Raw genomic sequence first — 20,075 nt, 5'->3', positions numbered from 1 at the left:
TGTAAAAAGGACCAACCTCAGCTGAAGTCCCTAACGATATGATGAAGATCCACCATCATATCCCCCTGAGTCTTGCTTGTCCTTGTCCGGTTGTTGCCCGGTTTGTCTGTGTCCCTCCACTGACAACCCTTCCAATTTGCCGATTTGCTGCTTGCTGGTGTCGCCAAGGCAGTCCGGAGTCGACGGCGAATTCTGCAAAGAAGAAGGGCGCAACCTCTTGTGTCCGTTTTTGATAATGGCAGTGAAAGTCGGCACCGCAACGGAGACAGATTTGCCCTTCACCCCTTGCTGTTTGGAAGATGCCATGCGTGCCTTAGATCCGCTAACCGACCCGGTCTTCAGCCCTGATTCGGCTCCTCTCATACGTAGCCCAAAGTCACGGTTCTGGTCCAATTTCTGATTTGAGCGCACCGGCATTTTATCTTTAGATGTTTGTTGGGCTTTGTTTGATTGACTCAATTTTCCTCTCATTTTACCGCTGACTTTGGTCCAGCCAGCCTCATTTTCCAAATGTTGGGATCCCACTTCCTTCCCATGCAACGTATCATCTAATTCCTCTCCAATTTCTGCAACTATCACTGACTCTTTGGGATTGCATCCAAATTCAAAAATTTTCTCTTTTGAAGCTTCCTGTGGCTGCACCGACCGGGCCGCCGTCTCGGTCACTGATGTTTCCTTTCGATCCACCCTTTTCGAATCTATTGGGGTCATTCTGCAGTCAGTTGCTGGATGCCCGAAACAATTGCACTTGTCACAAATATGGTGTAAGCATTCATACTCCACCTTATATTCAAACTCATCGACAATCACACTCCGGACCACCGGCAAACCAAGATTAATTTGCACGCAAGCCCGAGCAAATTTTCCCCTTTCCGCCAACTTAGTAGCCAGATCCACCTTGACTGGTCTTCCCACAGCAGAAGCGATTCTCATCATGGCTTTATCCTGATAGTACCATATGCTCAAACCAGAGATTCGAATCCAAACCATAGTCTCCCCGAAAGTGTCCTCACAAGGTTTAAAATCCGGTGTCCATGGCTTGACCGCAATATAGTGACCGAAGATCATCCATGGCCCCCCTAGTAAAACCTTCTCTCGATCGTCCATGCGATCAAATTTAACAAGGAAGTACCCAAAACCCACATCCAAGATTTCATATCCACCGGTGATCCTCCATACCCCTTTCAATTTGTGAAACATGGCCGTGTAACTAAGGTTTTTTCCAAGAACCTTAATCACAATTGCTTCCTTGTATGGTTCAGAGAGGATGTTCCTAGCCTCTTCGGAGAAGCAAACTCTTGGAGGCATATGATCTCCTTGTTTTCCAGTGACCACTGCCATGGAATCCTCATCTAGAGCTTCAGCCCGATTTATCCCTGTGGCTACCGTAGAACCAATAACCTTGTCACGGAACGAAATCTTGGAAGTCACCCTGGAACTAAGGTCGCCCTTACTTGATCCCTCCTTCACACCTGATGCAAACCCTCCCACACTCTCCCCCTTATCTCTTTCGATGGCATGGCCATCTTCTTCACCGTGTTTCACCCTCAAACGCTCTCTCCCGCTCTCTCCTTCTCTCATTCTCTCTGAGTACAGAGTACGTACTCTTTCTCTGCTAGGGTTTTACTTTTATGGAAATTATTATATTAAAATTTAAATTTAAAATAATTAGTTAATTAAAAGGAATTTTTGAAAAAGGAATAGGGGATTTTCAAAAATTAGAGAGAGAGAATTAGTTAGGTGGCTTTGAAAAAGATATAATTGAAATAGAAAATTTTTAAAATCAAATAAAAAATAAAGTAGTTAATTGAAAATGATTTGAAAATCAAATTTGAAAAGATAGGAAGTTAGAAAAGATTTTGAAAATTGATTTTGAAAAAGATATGATTGAAATGATTGAAATTTAAATTGAAAAGGATTTGAGAAGGAAATTAAAAAGATTTGATTTTTGAAATTAAAGTTGATTACTTGACTAACAAGAAACTAAAAGATATGATTTTTAAAATTCAAAAATTGAACCTTTCTTAATAGGCAAGTAACAACTTGAAATTTTTGGATCTAAAAATTGAATGCTAGCAATAAATTCGAAAATATGAAACAAAAATAAGAAAAAGATTTTGAAAAGCAATTTGAAATTTCGAAAATATATATAGAAATTGAAAAAGATTTAATTTTTGAAAAAGTTTTGAAAAGATAGAATTTTTAAATTGAAAATTTGACTTGACTAATAGGAAACAACTAAATTTTAAAAATTTTTTGACTAAGTCAATCCAAATTTTCGAAATTTATGAGAAGAATAAGGGAAAGCTATTTTTTTTTGAATTTTTAATGAGGAGAGAGAAAAATACAAAATTGACACAAAACATAGAAATTATGAATCAAAACAACTAATACATGCAAGAACACTTTGAATGTCAAGATGAACACCAAGAACACTTTGAAGATCAAGATGAACATCAAGACTTATTTTTGAAAATTTTTAAGAAAAGAAAAACATACAAGACACCAAACTTAGAAATTTTCAAACTTTAAACATTAACAAATTGAAAATGCATATGAAAAACAAGAAAAGACACAAAACAAAAAAAATTAAAGATCAAACATAGAAAATCATCAAGAACAACTTGAAGATCATGAAGAACACATGCATGAATTTTCGAAGATTTTAAGAAAAATTAAAAAGATGTAATTGACACCAAACTTAAAATTTGACACTAGACTCACACAAGAAACATAAAATTTTTGGTTTTTATGATTTTATAAGAAATTTTTTGGTTTTTTTTTTCGAACATTATTTTGGGAAAAACGAAAAAGAAGAAAAAAAAATTTTTTTTTGTATTATTTTCGAAAATAAGAAATAAAAAGCTTAAAAATAAAATAAAATTACCTAATCTGAGCAACAAGATGAACCGTCAGTTGTCCAAACTCGAACGATCCCCGGCAACGGCGCCAAAAACTTGGTGCACGAAATCGTGATCGTTCATTCCTTGGTAACGGCGTCAAAAACTTTATACGCACGTTTATAATCTTAATTCTTTGTCACAACTTCGCACAACTAACCAGCAAGTGCACTGGGTCGTCCAAGTAATAAACCTTACGTGAGTAAAGGTCGATCCCATAGAGATTGTCGGTTTGAAGCAAGCTATGGTCACCTTGTAAATCTCAGTCAGGCGGATTCAAATGGTTATAAAGTTTTAATAATTAAAAGATAAATAAAACGTAAAATAGGATAGAAATACTGATGTAATTCATTGGTGAGAATTTCATATAAGCGTATAGAGATGCTTAGTTCCTTCTGAATCTCCGCTTTCCTACTGCTTTCATCCAATCCTTCATACTCCTTTCCATGGCAAGCTGTATGTTGGGCATCACCGTTGTCAATGGCTACATCCCGTCCTCTCAGTGAAAATGGTCCAAAATGCGCTGTCACCGCACGACTAATCATCTGTCGGTTCTCGATCATGCTGGAATAGGATCCAGTAATCCTTTTGCGTCTGTCACTACGCCCAGCACTCGCGAGTTTGAAGCTCGTCACAGCCATCCCTTCCCAGATCCTACTTAGAACCACAGACAAGGTTTAGACATTCCAGATCTCAAGAATGGCCGCCAATAATTCTAGCCTATACCACGAAGACTCTGATCGTAGATCAGGAGGCTAAGAGATATGCATTCAAGTTTGTTTGCATGTAGAACAGAAGTGTTTGTCAGGCACGCGTTCATAAGTGAGAATGATGATGAGCGTCACATAATCATCACATTCATCATGTTCTTGTGTGCGAATGAATATCTTAGAGAAGAAATAGGCTTGAATTGAATAGAAAAATAATAGTACTTTGTATTAATTCATGAGGAACAGCAGAGCTCCACACCTTAATCTATGGTGTGTACAAACTCTACCGTTGAAAATACATAAGTGATGAAGGTCCAGGCATGGCCGAATGGCCAGCCCCCTAAACGTGATCAAAGGATCAAAAGATAATCCAAAGATCTTCCAAAGATCCCTAACACAATAGTAAAAAGTTCTATTTATACTAAACTAGTTACTAGGGTTACAGAAATAAGTAAATGATGCAGAAATCTACTTCCGGGCCCACTTGGTGTGTGCTTGGGCTGAGCATTGAAGCTTTCATATGTAGAGGTCTTCCTTGGAGTTAAACACCAGTTTGTAACCTGTTTCTGGCGTTTAACTCTGCTTTGCAACCTGTTTCTAGTGTTTAACTCCAGAATATGGCAGAAAGCTGGCATTGAACGCCAGTTTGTGTCGTCTAAACTCAGACAAAGTATGGACTATTATATATTACTGAAAAGCCCTAGATGTCTACTTTCCAACGCAATTGAGAGCGCGCTATTTAGGTTTCTGTAGATCCAGAAAATCCACTTTGAGTGCAGGGAGGTCAGAATCCAACAGCATCTGCGGTCCTTCTTCAGCCTCTGAATCAGATTTTTGCTCAAGTCCTTCAATTTCAGTTAGAAAATATCTGAAATCACAGAAAAACACACAAACTCCTAGTAAATTCCAGAAATGTGATTTTTAATTAAAAACTAATAAAAATATACTAAAAACTAATCAAATCATACTAAAAACTATGTAAAAACAATGCCAAAAAGCGTATAAATTATCCGCTCATCAATGTACTTAACTTGATCTAAGTCTCTCGTTCTTTTTTCATGAAAAATAAATTTTTTTGTAAATACGGAGGCACTTTGCTTATGGCTATTGCTCAAGATAGCAATTCAAACATATTACCTATTGTATTTGCCGTGGTCGAGAGTGAGACGAAGAAGGCTTGGTTATTTTTCCTTTCTTATCTGAGGCAGCATGTGACACCCCAGCCAGGACTATTGGTGATTTCAGATAGGCACAAATTGATTGATGCTGCATTGAACGCCGATAGAAGTGGATGAAAATTGTCTCATGTCTTCCAGGCGTTTTGTGCAAGACATATTGTATCCAACTTCATGACACACTTCAAGAACAAGAACTTGAAGAAGGTGCTTGTTAATGCAGCATATTTGAATTTGCACAGGGAGTTCACACATTATTTTGGTCGTCTGAAGGGGGAGAATCTCGCAATCACAAACTAGCTTGAAGAAATGCCGCGTTCACAATGGGCGCAGTATGCAGATGAAGGTCGTCATTTTGGGCACATGGCAACAAACATCTCTAAGTGCATCAATGCCATTATGAAGGCTACTCGTAATTTTCCCATTACCTCTCTTGTCAAATCGACCTATTTTTGTTTCAGTGAAATTTTTGTGAGAAAGGGTGTAGAGGCTCAGGCACAGCTTCATGTGGGTGTTGAGTTCTCACAGATGTTGATGAAGGCTATTGAATTCAACTTGAAGCACGTGAATACCATGAATATTTATCAGTTTGATCAGTCGAGATCCAATTCTACTATTGAGGAATTAGCAGCAATGTCCGATTCCAGACAGCAGAATTACCCAAGTACTTCTTGATGAGGGTAAGTGTAACTATGGGTACTTCCAGACTCTTCATATTTTATGCCTTCATGTTCTAGCAGCATCCTCTCATGCATGGCTTGATTGGAAGGCTTTTGTCCATCCCGTGTATTGCATAGAAACAGTGTTCAATGTTTACATATCGGAGTTCAAACCGATCGATCACGAGGATGACTGTCTATCATGGAGGCCCAGAACAACACCCAACAGCTACTGACAGAGCTCCTCAATAGAGCGTCCATTATAGAACTGCTCTCACCTATCTATGTAGCCTCTGACTGGGTCTCCATCAATATTGAGTTCCAACTGATACACCACATCCTATAGGGTGATAGTCATTTTTCCACAGGACAGGCGAAAAGAATGGGACTCAGGTTGCCATATCTTGATCAAAGTAGAGACCAATGTCCAGTCATGGTCTCACTCTAACATATATGCCACATGCTCAGATCCTACTCGTTTAAGGTGTGTCTTGATACGCTCGGCCGAACGTTGTAGTAAATTACTTCTTGTACACAAGACCTAAGGACTCTACCAAAGAAAATCAATGAGTCATACAAAATAGAGGCCATAAGTAATAAGACAAATTTTGGACATATAAAAGATATAACTTATAAAGTATACCACTCGACCAAGTCTTCCAGCAATATGGTCAATCCGATCTTGTCTATAAAAGGTATTCTCGTAGCCAAACATGTTTTACGCCATCAAACTACAATGTAATAGAATAAATTAGAATAAAACTATTTAAAATTAACAATCTAAATACTTAAATTATAAACTATGATTTTACTCTACACCATAATCAGTTCATATGAAACAATAATCTAAATAAAATAATTTAAAATTAACTTATTATCAAATACATTAGAAATAGATCTAAATACCTAAACCATAAACTATAATGAAGGTTCCAAAAGGCTTAGAGAAGGGGGTTGAATCTGTGGCCTTCTTTAACTTTGGTTGATTAAGCCTTAAACATAGATATTTGAACTCGAGTTCTATTAAGTTTGTACAGCGGATAATTCAGAAGACAATTTCATTTTGTCTCATAAAACCAAAAAACATAACTTAAGTAGAAAGGAAGAAGGTGACATAGCCATATATCCTGGTTCAGTTGCCTTGTGCAATGCAACCTACGTTTAGTCTCCACCACAATGTTGGTGGAATTTTCACTATTAATCCAAGTATTACATACACAAATTTTCTAGGACTCACCGTAATCCGCTTTAACACAAACTTGACTTGACTAAGTTAATACCTAGACTCACTACATTAAGTGCTTACCCAACTTAGTAAGGGATACCTATCAGGTATATGACACAAGATAGAAAATACAACAAAAAAAATCTAAAATCACTCTTGGCTTTTCTCTCAAGTGTATCTCTCAGCTTTTTCACTCTATGGCTTTTTCTCAATGCCTCTCTTTCTTGCCTTTTACCTCTTAAAGAAAACTAAGAAAGATATACATTGAAACAGAAATACAAATGATAAAATATGAAGGAGATGATGAATAACAGCTTTAACTCTATGCACTAAACCCAGCATCTCAACTCATATCTTTGTTGTTCATCTTGGCGGAGTGCTCCCTTTAGTGTAGGTGTAATGCTTCCAAGACTTCAAACTTAGTAGTGAGGATTCACTCTTTACTCTTTCTCTCGGGTTCTCTCTCCTTGAGCTCTGATTAGATTCAATCTTCTTTTTTGTACCATAGTCAGAGCCACGGTTGGGGTTCCTCCAAGGTCAATTTCTTGGACTTTGGGTTATCAGAAATTATCCCTTCCTTTTTTTCAATTAACCCCAAAATTAGGGATTTCAAATCTGATTCTTTGTTTGATCGAGGAGTGCAGAGCAACAGAGATTTGTTTGTTCAGTGATAATCCCAAATCCAAACCCTTGAAAATATTCTTTGGCCCCAAGTAACATTGTAGGCCATTGATTCACAGCAGGTATAAGTAGAAACCACTTTCTTCTTTTAACCCAAATTGGTATTGGAGAGAGTTGGAGAAGAAGTGAAGAAATTAACTTGCATGCAAATAGAAATAAATCACCTTTAACCTCTGATTTAGCTTAACATGCTTTTGATTAGTGTGATTGGACATTATTTTTCTCGATTGATTTTCTTTTTTTTTTTTTCTAGTGAGTGAGCTCAAAGAAAAAGCTTTCTCTCTCTCTTTCTCATGTGTTTGTCCGGAGTGAGCAACTGAAGCTTTGCTTTAGGTTTGCTTCTCCATTGCTTGGTTAGGATTGGACTTGGGGTAGTGGATCAATTTACCTACATTACACTTGAACACATTTGTTTCATTTGTTTGGGCTGCTACAGTGCTACTCTATCATATAGGCCTGCATCACTTAAAAGAAAACAATCAAACCCAAATTAGGTGTTTAAGCCAATAAATTAATATTTCTCATTGTTATTAACTTAATTTACATTCTTAGCTTAACATATAATTTTACTCTAAACTATAATTAGTTTAAATAGAAAAATAATCTAATAATTTTTTTTATTATCTAACATCTATTAATCTCCTACCATAATTACATGCTCATTTGATATTATCTAAACTAACACTAGATAGTAATCTAAACTAGCTATATCATCTAATTATCAAACTAAATAGTTATCAAACTAACTAAAACTAACATGAAGATTTAATATAACTAAATAAATATGTTAAAATTATAAAATAATACAACAATAAATTAAATTCAAAAGAAATATAAGAATAAAATTATCTAGAATCGACGAATTAAAGAGATAAACAGATCGAAAACAGCCAAAATACACAGTAACACAAAAGCGGAGGAGAGTAAATAGTGAAGAGTGAAAAGTAAAAAGTGAAATCGGGAGACTATGAATTTTTATATTTGAAAGAACTTACTTAAAGTTCGCCAAAGAGTACGACAAACTTCATACATAACATAAAGTTTATTAAGGGAGTAACGAATTTGGGCTAAATATAAAAAAAATGAATCTTCAAAATTAAAATTAGGTTAATTTTTATTTGTAAATAAAGCATTTTTTATAATAAAAAAATTCCATATTTAGATTGTTAGTCAAATAATATTAACCAAAAACTAATAAAATTTGTTGGATTCAATTTACATCACGTTATAATAAATAAGGACCAAACCTTTAAAGCTCATGCACAAAGTCATGAAAACGGCCCACTGACCCAGTTTAATCAACAATTTCATTATTCTTAAGAATACATTATTATTATTTATATCTATAAAAGATATAAATATTAATAAATGTACCCATATAAAAATAAAATGATAATTATAATTATAGAAAATAATTTTTGTATGTCAAAAATATTCAAACGTTAGTTATATAATTGGTCTGTTAGAATATTTTTAGTACACTAAAATTATTTTCTATGATTATAATTATCATTTTATTTTTATATAGATACATTAACGTCTATATCTTTTACGGTATAAATAATAACGTATTCTTATTCCTAATTAACTTTGTGCACGGAACGAGAAACAGGAAAATCAACTCCTTAGTCTGCTGGTCAACATCCAGATGTCACACTCCCATCAAGACACGCCTTGACATCATTGCATGCTAGCATCCCGATTCAGCACCACAAAATTTCCCTAATTACAGTACCTCTTTACCCTTAGCTCTTCTTAAATACTTTCTCATAATCACATCTATTATTCACATAAGTTTTATTAAATATAGAATCAATAATATCAATTTTTCATATTTTCATGACTAAAATATCTAATAAAACTAAAATATATTTTTAAAATATAAATTATTTAATCGTATTATAAATCCAAAAGTTTGAATTTGATAAGCAACGAGACGTAACTGTCCAAAAAAAAAAACTAACAAGAGACTATTTTAGAAAAAAGAGTACTAGGAGATTAGTAATTTTTGTGATTTATAGCCATCAAATAGCTATTAATGATAATTTTAATGGTATGAGATTTGTGTGAAATTTCATCCAATAATTTATTTTTCTTTACTCCTTACATGCTGACTAGAATTTAATAAAATTATTGATCCTCTGGACTTTTCCTTTTAGAAAAACAAGTAACAATAGAATCAGCATGAAAACATAAAACAATACAAGATGGAACAAAGAAGAAAAAAAACATTCCAACCGCAAGCTGTGATCATGCCACGCTAATCTATCAGCGCAAGCATTCGCTTCACGGTACTGATGGTGGATGCTCCGGCTAAATATGTTGCTCCACTACTCTTTAATAGTCAGAACCGAAGCTCTTGTGGAATGCAAGTCAATGGAGTCTTGACGACAAAGAGTAACTACTACCTTGAAGTCCATTTCCGTATAGATATGAGTGTGTCCAAAGCTTAAGGTCAATTCTAAACCAAGCAGTATGCTCCAGAGCTCTACCATAGTCACTGTACAATTGCCCAAGTTTACATTGAAGCAAACCATAATCTTATCATCATGGTCTCTAAAAACACCACTACATACAGTCTTTCCTTCCTCTGTAATTGAACCATCGATGTTTAGTTTTTTGTAAGGGCAAATCAGGGGATCAAAGAATATATTTTTCAATGAAGGTACCGACCTTATTTCTCATCCAAGCAACTTCCTTCTGAGCTCGACTGTTATCTTTTGCCAATTAGATAGCCAACTCATAGATCTTTCTCTCATCTAACACATTGCCATTCTCAAAGATGAACTTGTTTTGACAAATACCAAAGACAGCACATAGTGCTAGTGAAGAGACGAGGCCAGGAAATTCCTTGTGGTGGGATTGAGTTAATAAATTCTCTAATAACCATGGAAAGAGAGGTTGATTAAAGAAATTACCTAAAATTAATGAATTGTCAAGGCTCTTCCATGTGTGGTGAGCGACTCTGAAGTCGCAAAAGACATGGAGCAAAGACTCTGACGAAGAACCACAAATACCCTCTGGGCTCAAATTTCATTGGTTAGCAGAGTTTCCTTAATCACTAGCCACAAAAAGGTTCTAAGCCTTTGGGGGACCTGAAGCTTCCAAATCCTCATGAATAGCTTTGCCTTAGAATCATCCACAATATTTAGTAAGATAGAGAATGTCAATTTCATGTTAAAGCTTCCATTAGAAATAAGGAGCCATGTTATCTGATTCTATCCTCTCCCAATCCTACTTTGGGTGTCTTTAATGCTGAGAAAATCGGAACTCAATCCTCGCCAAACACAACCTCAATCCCTTCTAAGTCCCAATTGTCATCTACCACATAATCACACACTCTTTCTTCTATCATGTTTTCTATTGCATCTAGTTGCGCAAAATCCTCCAATTTATTGATATCCAAAATCTAGTGATCCTTTTAAAAATCAGTTCTGTCCCCAACACCATAACACGAAACCAAATTCTTCTCAAACTTTTGCCATACTTGAGACTTAATAGATGTCCTTCCAAACATTCAAACATTACTGACACTTATTAACAATCGAAAAATAACTAAATCATGATATAACACAAAGCCATTCCAACAAAATCTTTAATCTTTATGTTTGGTATAATTGATGCATTATTGTTGTCTGCCTTTAAATCCTCGTATATAACCCTTGCTACAGTCATTTTTAGACTTTAATACAATTATATTTTCTTTCCAAGACATATATGGAAGGAAATATTTCATACATACACACGAATGTAATTATAACAATGAAAAGATTTTATTATCATAATTACTATTAAGTTGAAAATTTAAACTAAATATAGAATTTAATATCTTTTGTTAAATATTTTTAATATTCAAGAAAATAATATGTAAATCACTCATTTGAGATTGATATAAGGCACAAACATTTGCCATTACTTTCCATATCGTTGTTATAACTTGAGGAAACTATCAATAATGATATTTAAAAAGTTTATTTCAATATTTTGTTGTAATTGTATATTTTGATTTGGAAATTGTTCGCCAACAAAGTACAAGAGAGAGTGGTAAAGCACTTAATTTATAACAGGGCTGTAACCAACTTGGGTTGGTACTCGTATGCTTAAGTGTAGGAGATTTAAATCATACCTTGTGTATGTAGTAATCTATTGGCCTGTGACAGATCCCTTAAATGGAGTTCAAATCTACGATGGATTAATCCTTAACCTGCCAGGTTGAGAAATACCGTGGACAACCAAAATAATAGGACTGTCTTCATTCACGGGCCCAGTGACGGAGCTTAAGGGTAATGGGGCCATGGCTCCCCTAAATTTTTTATAAAAAAATTAGTAGTAGTTCTTCAAAAAATAAGGAGTAGTTCAGTTAGCTCAAATGCTTTACTATAATTTAAGGATCTAACAAAAAAAAGTTATCTAACAAAAATCATCATGTTTACTGCTTTGTTTCTCATTATAAAAATATGTTTTGCTTCTCATTCTAAAATTAGGTGTTTTTTATTTATTTAATTTAATATTATTTTATATATTATTGTTTATTTAATTTAATTTTTTATATGATAAAAAATATTAGAATATTCAATAAGTATTGATATTATTGTATTTGTATAAATTGATAAAAAAATCAATAAATATTATAAATTTTAATATTTATTCTTCTAATTTTTTTTATATATTTTACAGGATATATATTCAAATTTTTATACAAAATAATGATGAAAAATCAAAGAATTGATGCATTTTTTAAGAGGAAGACTAATATTCAAGAAGGAGAACATTTAACTTCTATAATATCAACACCTATAAATAGTTCTTCTACTTTAATGAATCACGAAAAAAGTGAGATATAACCTTCAAAAATTCAAAGAGTTGCATAAGATGAGTTTGACCTTAAATTTTTATATTAAATTTTTGGTCCCCCGAAATTTTGTTTCAAGCTCCGCCATTGCACGGGCCATAATTTTTTAACCCGAACCGTTTATGGTCAACCCAATGGGTTAAGCAAGATAACTCATTTACCATTTTATTTTATTTTTTAAAAAATATTTTGACAAAAAATATTACTTTTAGGTAAAAAATCTTAAACAAACAGTATTCTTTTTAGTTGGAGTCAAATTTTTAGATCGGACCAAGAAAAATATTGGCTAAAAGTGCTATTTTAAAAAAATGTAAAAAAAATAAGCGGACTGCCCCATTTAGCCTGCGGACTAGCTCGTTTAACCCGTCATTTTTTTCAGGTTAATTGGGCTCTGCCCGTTTAACCCAAAATTTAAACGGGCTTAATTTAGAGGTAAAGCCCTCTCGTTTAAATGGGTTTAGCCCATTTTAATGACCCTAATTCATAATTGGTATGTATCGATAGAATGTCAAAACAAATAGTTTTATAACCCATGACCACTACAAGAAAATCGTTGGATACCGTTGGATTTATCGACGGTATAAATTCGAAGGTATAAACTTCGTCGGTATTTTTTACTGACAGATTTTTTTATCCGCCGCTAATTACCGCCGGAAATTTTTCGCCGAAAACCTTTACTGTCCGATTTATCTCCCGATAAATCCGACGGTAATATGTTATTGAGTAAATTATCATTTTTGTCCCTAATATTTGAGGTAAGTCCCAAACTTATTCCTAACATTTTAATCATTCTATTTATATCCCAAAAATTTTAAAATCATATCAATGTTATCCTTCCATCAATTTTGTTAAAATCCTTTAACGAAATATACACGTGAACATCAATATTCTAATCTTTCTCTCTCTCTTTCTCTCAAACCACCATTGCCAAACCCTAAGGGACGCTTCCGCTGCAGAGCTCCCCAAACCCAGGCCTAGCAACTCTCGCCAGCACAAATCCTCGAAAGAGAATGACCCTTTCTCAGATCTCAAATTTTTCGCTCTCGCTGCTTCCGATTCAAAGCCCTTGCCAGCCAAATTGAAGAGCCCCCTACCCCGTAATCTCCTTCCTTCAATCCTCTAAAGAGGAAGCTTAACGCCGATGTTTTTACTAACAACTCAGTCCTCACTAGATCCTATGATTCCAGTGTTAGAGTATTTCACTGTTTGAATTTTTAGATTTTAATTGCTGTAAGTAATGCTTCGGAGGAGAAAGCACATGTACATTATTTTGATTGAATTCTATTTGCCACGGCTTCTAATTACATCAACTAAAGCAATTTGATGTGATTCAATTGTTATAATTCCAAATAATAAACATAAAAAATTGAGACTTATAGATGTTTATTTATGTTAGTATGCTTCAATCCCGAGTATTGACCTGAAGTAATGAGAAAACAATTCACATAATCATAATATTTTGGGTTGTGATACTATTTGAGATCCTGATAAATTAGCTGACTCGTTGTGGTGTTGTTTGATTAACCTTTTGCATAATAATAGACTCATGTAAAAGAGCTCAAGGAAGAAGTTAAGCTTCTTAAAGATTTTTTTTCAGATTCTTGGAGTTGAAGAGGAAGAAGGTGTGTTGGGGTTGCAGCGAATAGAAGAGTGGTGGCGAGAGATTTGGCTCTGTATTTTCTTTTTCTCTTTTTGTATTTTTTTGCTTTGTGTTCAGATAGAATAAAGAGTTGAAAGAGGGGTTTTTTGTGATTATTAAAAGGTTTTTTAAAAAAATTTTAACAGAGTTAACGGTAGGATAAAAACATTAATATGATTTTAAAATGTTAGAGATATAAATAGGACGACTAAAATTTTTTAGAATAAAAGCATATATAACTAATACTAACCAATCAAACAAGTAAAAAAGATAAAATTAAAGTACAAAAATAAAATAAAAAAGTATAATAACCAACTTTACTATAGGACAGTAACTCCCATATTCTGCAAACAGAAAGAAATATTAAGTATATATGCACATTATGACTAAAAACTTGTCTTAAAGTATTGTTTGTACACTTATGAAAAAAATTAAAGCCAATTAAAAATATTTTATGCTCAATAAAAGATAATCCATATATCATATCTTATTGCTGTTAATGGCCTATGTAGTTGACTTAGTAAGCTTAATCTAAATTAAAATTCTACTTACTACCAGCCAAATCAACATATAAATTTGTTCACTTTTTCTTAAACATTAAGATTTCGAAAGAACTAAAAAATAGACTATAAAATTTACAGAGAATATTCACCCTATCAATGTTTGGTAACATCGTGATGAGTTTGGAAAATTCTTAATTAATATTTATGATGACTAAACATTATTAAAAATAATTAACTGCAAAAATTAATAATCTGATTTGATTAAATAATTTTTGTTGCAGGTTTTAATATTGGGCCAAAAAATGAGTTTCTGGCTTAAGCCCAATAACCAGCCTTGTTGCATGATTTTATACTAAGTGGCTGAAATTTTATATTGATAAGCCAAAATAAATATTGTTGTTGCAAGCCCAAACAGATGCTTTCTTATGTGTTCTATGTTTGATCCCAAATTCATCAAGAAAGCAAATGTTAACCAATTGGGCCAGATTAAATCTTAATGCTACCAAGCCCAACATTATTTTGATGAAAGTTTCCAAGCTTGGTTCGAAACCAAGGTTAAATGAAAGCTAAATGGCTTCATGCTTTCCAACGGATTCCATCTCTTTGTTAAGAATGGATTTCAAATTTTAATATGTTAGCATTGGAAACATGAGAGCGAACTTGACTTTGATTTGATGGGAATCATTATGATTAATGCTATACGCTACTCAAAGCAAGGGAAGTAAAAAGCAATCTATCAACTTGTTTCATTTTCACTTAATTGCTTTTACTTTAACTTCACATTCTCTCTCATCTCTTTCTTCTTCTTCCTTCGGTCCTTGTCCAGGAAGCTATGGACACAATGCTCATCAACCAAGAAAAGGAAGAAGTTGCATGCATCAAGACCATCAAGCTAATGATGGCAAGAAAACATACTAAAATAAAAATGAGCTGTGGCTGAGATATTCACCATATTTGGTTAGATTTGGTGATGTATCTTGAGCCTCTCATGCTCGAAAATGGACGTTGAAGATTCGGCCAGCATGGAGGAGATTATTGAAGCATGGCTTGTCTTTGATTCTGTTTAACCACCACAGGAAGTAGCTAGAGTGGCGAAGTGATGGTTGAGGCAGAGATTAAAGCAGATGAAGTCATTATCATCATGAAGCATCAAGGGCCAGAAATCCATCTTGGAGAGCAAGCCAAGGATGGAGAGCTCGGATTGATAAAGGGTGATGATCAAGAAAGGTCCAGAGGTAATTGCATGTTGGGTTTTACATGGTTATCTCTTCTCTCTCTATGTGGCCGAACCGGTTCTGTTTGTTGAAGGAGGAAGAAGTTGGTTCGGTTTTGGCTTCAATAAGTGGAGGCTCCCCTCTTCTATAATAAGGGTGGACAGCCACTGTTTGGAGCAAGGAGAAAATTTGAGAGTGCAAGGCACAGTGTTCTCAGAGCTACCTGAGCTAACAGTTTTCTCTTCTCCTTCAATGTATTCTGTTTTGTATTTTTCTGTTTAATTTTGTCATGTCTTGAGTCTCATGGAAAAAGGCAAACAGTGAGGTTTGTAATGAAAAAGCCATAGAGCGGAAAAAGGCAGAGAGTGCAAAATTAAAAGAAAAAGCCATAGATGTCTTAGAGTTCCTTTGTTCATCTATGTTGTGTTTCATGATTCTGTGGGAATCCCCTTGTAAGTTGGGTTAGCACTTTACAAGTTGTAATCAGATTGATTATAGTGAAATTCCATCATGTTTGTGATGGAGACTGGATGCAGGCTGCACTGCACTTAGCAGCTGAACCAGGATATATCTGGGTGTAATCTTTCTTCTCTCCAACTCCATTTCTGTTTTCTACTGCACAGGAGCAAAAACTAAAATGTCTCGTGCCAAGTGACGAGACAAAACAAAAAGTCTCGTGGCAAGTGACGAGCAAAAACAAAAAGTCTCATGTCCAGAGACGAGCTAAAACAGAAAAGTCTCCTCTGAGTTCAGCAAGCGTTAGCAACATAAAAAAAGGGGGCTAAGATTCAACCCCCCCTTCTCTTAGCCACTGAAACCATCAATTGGTATCAGAGCTTGGTCTCAAAGAGATCAAGCTTTGCAGCTTGGAGTAAAGATCCTCATGGCAGAAAATAGTGGCACAAATGTGGTGTCCTACAATCTGACTGAAGGTCAATCAAGAAATAGACCTCCTCTTTTCAATGGGAAAAACTATACCTATTGGAAGGAGAGGATGAAGATATTTGTACAAGCAGTGGATTACAGACTTTGGAAGATTATTCTCGAAGGGCCTCAATTTCCAACTATCACAAGTGTAGAAGGAGTTGTTTCTCTCAAACCAGAAGCAAGATGGACCGAGGAAGATAGAAAGAAGGTGGAGTTAAATACCAAGGCAATAAATCTGCTCAATTGTGCTATCAGCTTCTAGGAGTACCGACGGGTATCAAGATGCACAACGGCAAAGGAAATCTGGGACAAATTACAAATCACCCATGAAGGAACCACCATTGTCAAGAAGACTCGGACAGATATGCTAAATAGAGAATATGAAATGTTTGCAATGAAGGAAGGAGAGTCCATTGATGAACTGTTCGAATGGTTCAATGCTATCATTGTTGGCTTAAATGCTCTGGGAATTACACATTCTGATTCTGTGCTAGTGAGAAGAGTGTTGAGATGTCTCGCAAAAGAGTGGGAAACTAAAGCTTTAATTATTTCTGAGAGCAGTAGCTTAGACTCCATGACACTTGATGATTTGAGAGGAAATCTTCTTGCTTTTGAAAATAACTATTTGAAAAAAGATACAAAAAAGAAAGGAATTGCATTTTCTTCTGTGACTAACCCTCTGGATGATGAATCCAGTGATAACTCTTCTGAAAATGAGTTTGTTTTATTTGCAAAAAAATTCAGGAAAATGGCTAAGCTCAAAGGCAGCAGCACAAGGAGAGTAAAGAAAGACCTTAGCAAGGTAACTTGCTATAATTGCAAGGAAATGGGGCATTTCAAATCTGATTGTCCCAAGCTGAAGAAGGAGGAAAAGCCGAAAAGAGGAAAGAAGAAAGGACTGATGGCCACATGGGAAGACTTGGAGAATGATTCTGATGATGATGAAGAAGAAACTGAGACCAAGTCACAAACATGTCTCATGGCAGACCACATAGATCAGGTAGTTTTTCATAACCTTAACACTGAAGATCTTCATCTTATGATAGATCACCTTTCTGAAAAAATAAGATGTTTTCTGTTGGAAAATCAAGAACTTGAACAGGAAATTACCATTCTTAAGGCCGAAAACAGTTTTCTAAAAGAAAAAGTGAGAGATGCCGAAATTGCTTGTGATCTTGTTGAAGAAAATAAGCAGTTAAAAGCCCAAGTTAGGAGCTGTGAAAGTAACCATTGTGTTCTTGCATATGTGGACTGTTTTAAGCAAAATGAAGAATTGCTTAAAGAGGTTAAAAGACTTAAGGAAGACTTGGCCAAGTTTACACAAAGTTCCGAAAGTTTAAATCACATCTTGGCTAGTCAAAAACCTCTTTATGATAAGGCTGGGTTGGGGTTCTATAAATATGAAAATTCACATTTTGAAAATATTGCTTCATCTTCTAATGACACAAGATTTCAAGATCCCACCTACTTTAACAAAAAGGCAACTCCAAGGTTTTGTAGACTATGCAATCGGAATGGACACTTTCCCATTCAATGCTTTTTCGGTGAAAGAATGGTTGGTGACAAGGTTTATAAAATTGTTTTTGATTACAATGGCTTAGGACATAGAAGATGGTTTAACATAAAAGGATCCAAAAAGATTTGGATACCTAAGGTTACTTAAGCTTGTTTTGTAGGTGTGCCTAGCATCCAAAAGGAAGGAAAATATGTAGTATATGGACAGCGGATGCTCTAGGCATATGACCGGAAAGGCAACCTTCTTCATAAAGCTTGATAACTATGATGGAGGACTTGTCACTTTCGGTGATGATGCAAAAGGAAAAATTGTGGCTGTTGGAAAAGTTGGTAAAAACTTTTCTTCTTGTATAAATGATGTTCTCCTTGTACATGGCTTGAAACATAATTTGCTTAGTGTTAGTCAACTTTGTGATTTGGGTTTTGAAGTTATCTTTAAGAAATTTGTTTGTTTAGTTGTGTGTGAAAAAAACTGGGAATGTTCTTCTTGAAGCTAAAAGATGTAACAATGTGTATGGATTAACTCTTGAGGATTTAAAGGAACAAAATGTAACATGCTTTACATCTTTTGAATCTGAAAAATGGCTTTGGCATAGAAAGTTGGGACATGCTAGCATGTATCAAATTTCTAAGCTAGTCAAAAGAAATTTGGTTAGAGGAATCCCAAACATCAAGTTTGATAAGGATTTTACTTGTGACGCTTGTCAATTAGGCAAACAAGTAAAATCCTCTTTTAAATCAAAAGATGGAATCTCAACCAAAAGGCCATTGGAAATGTTACATATTGATCTTTTTGGTCCTACTAGAACTCAAAGTTTAGGAGGTAAACATTATGGTCTTGTAGTGGTAGATGATTACTCTAGATTTGGTTGGGTACTTTTCCTTACTCATAAGAATGATGCCTTTCATGCTTTTTCCACCCTTTGTAAGAAAATTCAAAATGAAAAGGATTTGAAAATTGCCCATTTGAGAAGTGATCATGGAAGAGAATTTGAAAATCAAAATTTTGAAAAATTCTGTGATGACTTAGGGATTTCTCATAATTTTTCATGCCCTAGAACCCCCCAACAAAATGGGGTGGTTGAAAGAAGGAATAGAAGCCTTCAAGAAATGACTAGGGCTATGTTATGTGAGAGTGAAATTCCTAAATTCTTATGGGCTGAGGCTGTGAACACAGCATGTTATATTTTGAATAGAACAATCATTAGAAAAGGGTTAAAGAAAATGCCTTATGAGCTATGGAAAAGAACCCCTCCAAATCTTAAGTACTTTCATGTTTTTGGATGCAAATGTTTTGTGCTTAACAATAAGGAAAATCTTGGAAAATTTGATCCAAAATCATATGAAGGAATGTTTGTTGGATATTCCACCACAAGCAAGGCCTATAGAGTTTATCTCAAGGAACATAGGACAATAGAGGAATCCATACATGTTACTTTTTGTGATTCTAACTTAATTCCCAGTATTGTGAAGGATATTGATTCAGATTGTGAAGAAGATGGAACAAGCAAAGAAAATCCCAAATCTGTCCAGAATGAAGAATCTGTCAGCCCGGTTCTGTCTCGTCAGATTGGAGGAGACACTTTCATTTTGTCTCCTGAACAGGCACGAGCAACTGAAACAGTGAGACCACCAGAAGTTCATCAAAGTTCTACACCTGTCCGAAAGCCTAGAGAATGGAAGTCTATGAGGGGTTATCCTCATGATTTCATCATTGGTGATCCTTCTCATGGCGTAACAATAAGATCCTCCACCAAAAGGCAAACCGAACCTAGCAACTTTGCTTTCTTGTCACAAATGGAGCCCAACAATGTCAAACAAGCTCTTGAAGATCCATCATGGGTCAAGGCCATGCAAGAGGAGCTAGCTCAATTTGACAAGAATGAGGTTTGGACATTAGTACCTTATTCGGATGGTATGAAGGTAACGGGTACTAAGTGGGTCTTTAAAAATAAACTTGGTGAGGATGGACAAGTTATTCGTAACAAGGCTATATTAGTGGCCCAAGGTTACGATCAAGAAGAGGGTATAGATTTTGATGAGTCTTTTGCTCCGGTAGCTAGAATGGAAGCAAT

General features: G+C 34.9%; 1 protein-coding gene across 1 annotated transcript; it reads right to left on the bottom strand.

Moving 5' to 3' along the window:
• Positions 1-30: 30 nt before the first annotated feature.
• LOC107616073 (uncharacterized) lies at positions 31-1,581 on the bottom strand. The gene has a single exon (XM_016318072.2). It carries the CDS (start codon positions 1,579-1,581, stop codon positions 31-33), a length of 1,551 nt encoding a protein of 516 aa, XP_016173558.2.
• Between the last annotated feature and the right edge of the window lie 18,494 nt (positions 1,582-20,075).

This window comes from Arachis ipaensis, chromosome B9 (genome assembly GCF_059453495.1).
Source record: "Arachis ipaensis isolate K30076 ecotype BB chromosome B9, ASM5945349v1, whole genome shotgun sequence".
NCBI lineage: Eukaryota > Viridiplantae > Streptophyta > Magnoliopsida > Fabales > Fabaceae > Arachis > Arachis ipaensis.
This window is presented reverse-complemented; position numbering and strand designations above follow the sequence as displayed.

What these genes read in the sequence shown, in the direction of transcription:
- LOC107616073 (XM_016318072.2), bottom strand. Translation starts at nt 1,581, where the DNA reads ATGAGAGAAGGAGAGAGCGGGAGAGAGCGTTTGAGGGTGAAACACGGT.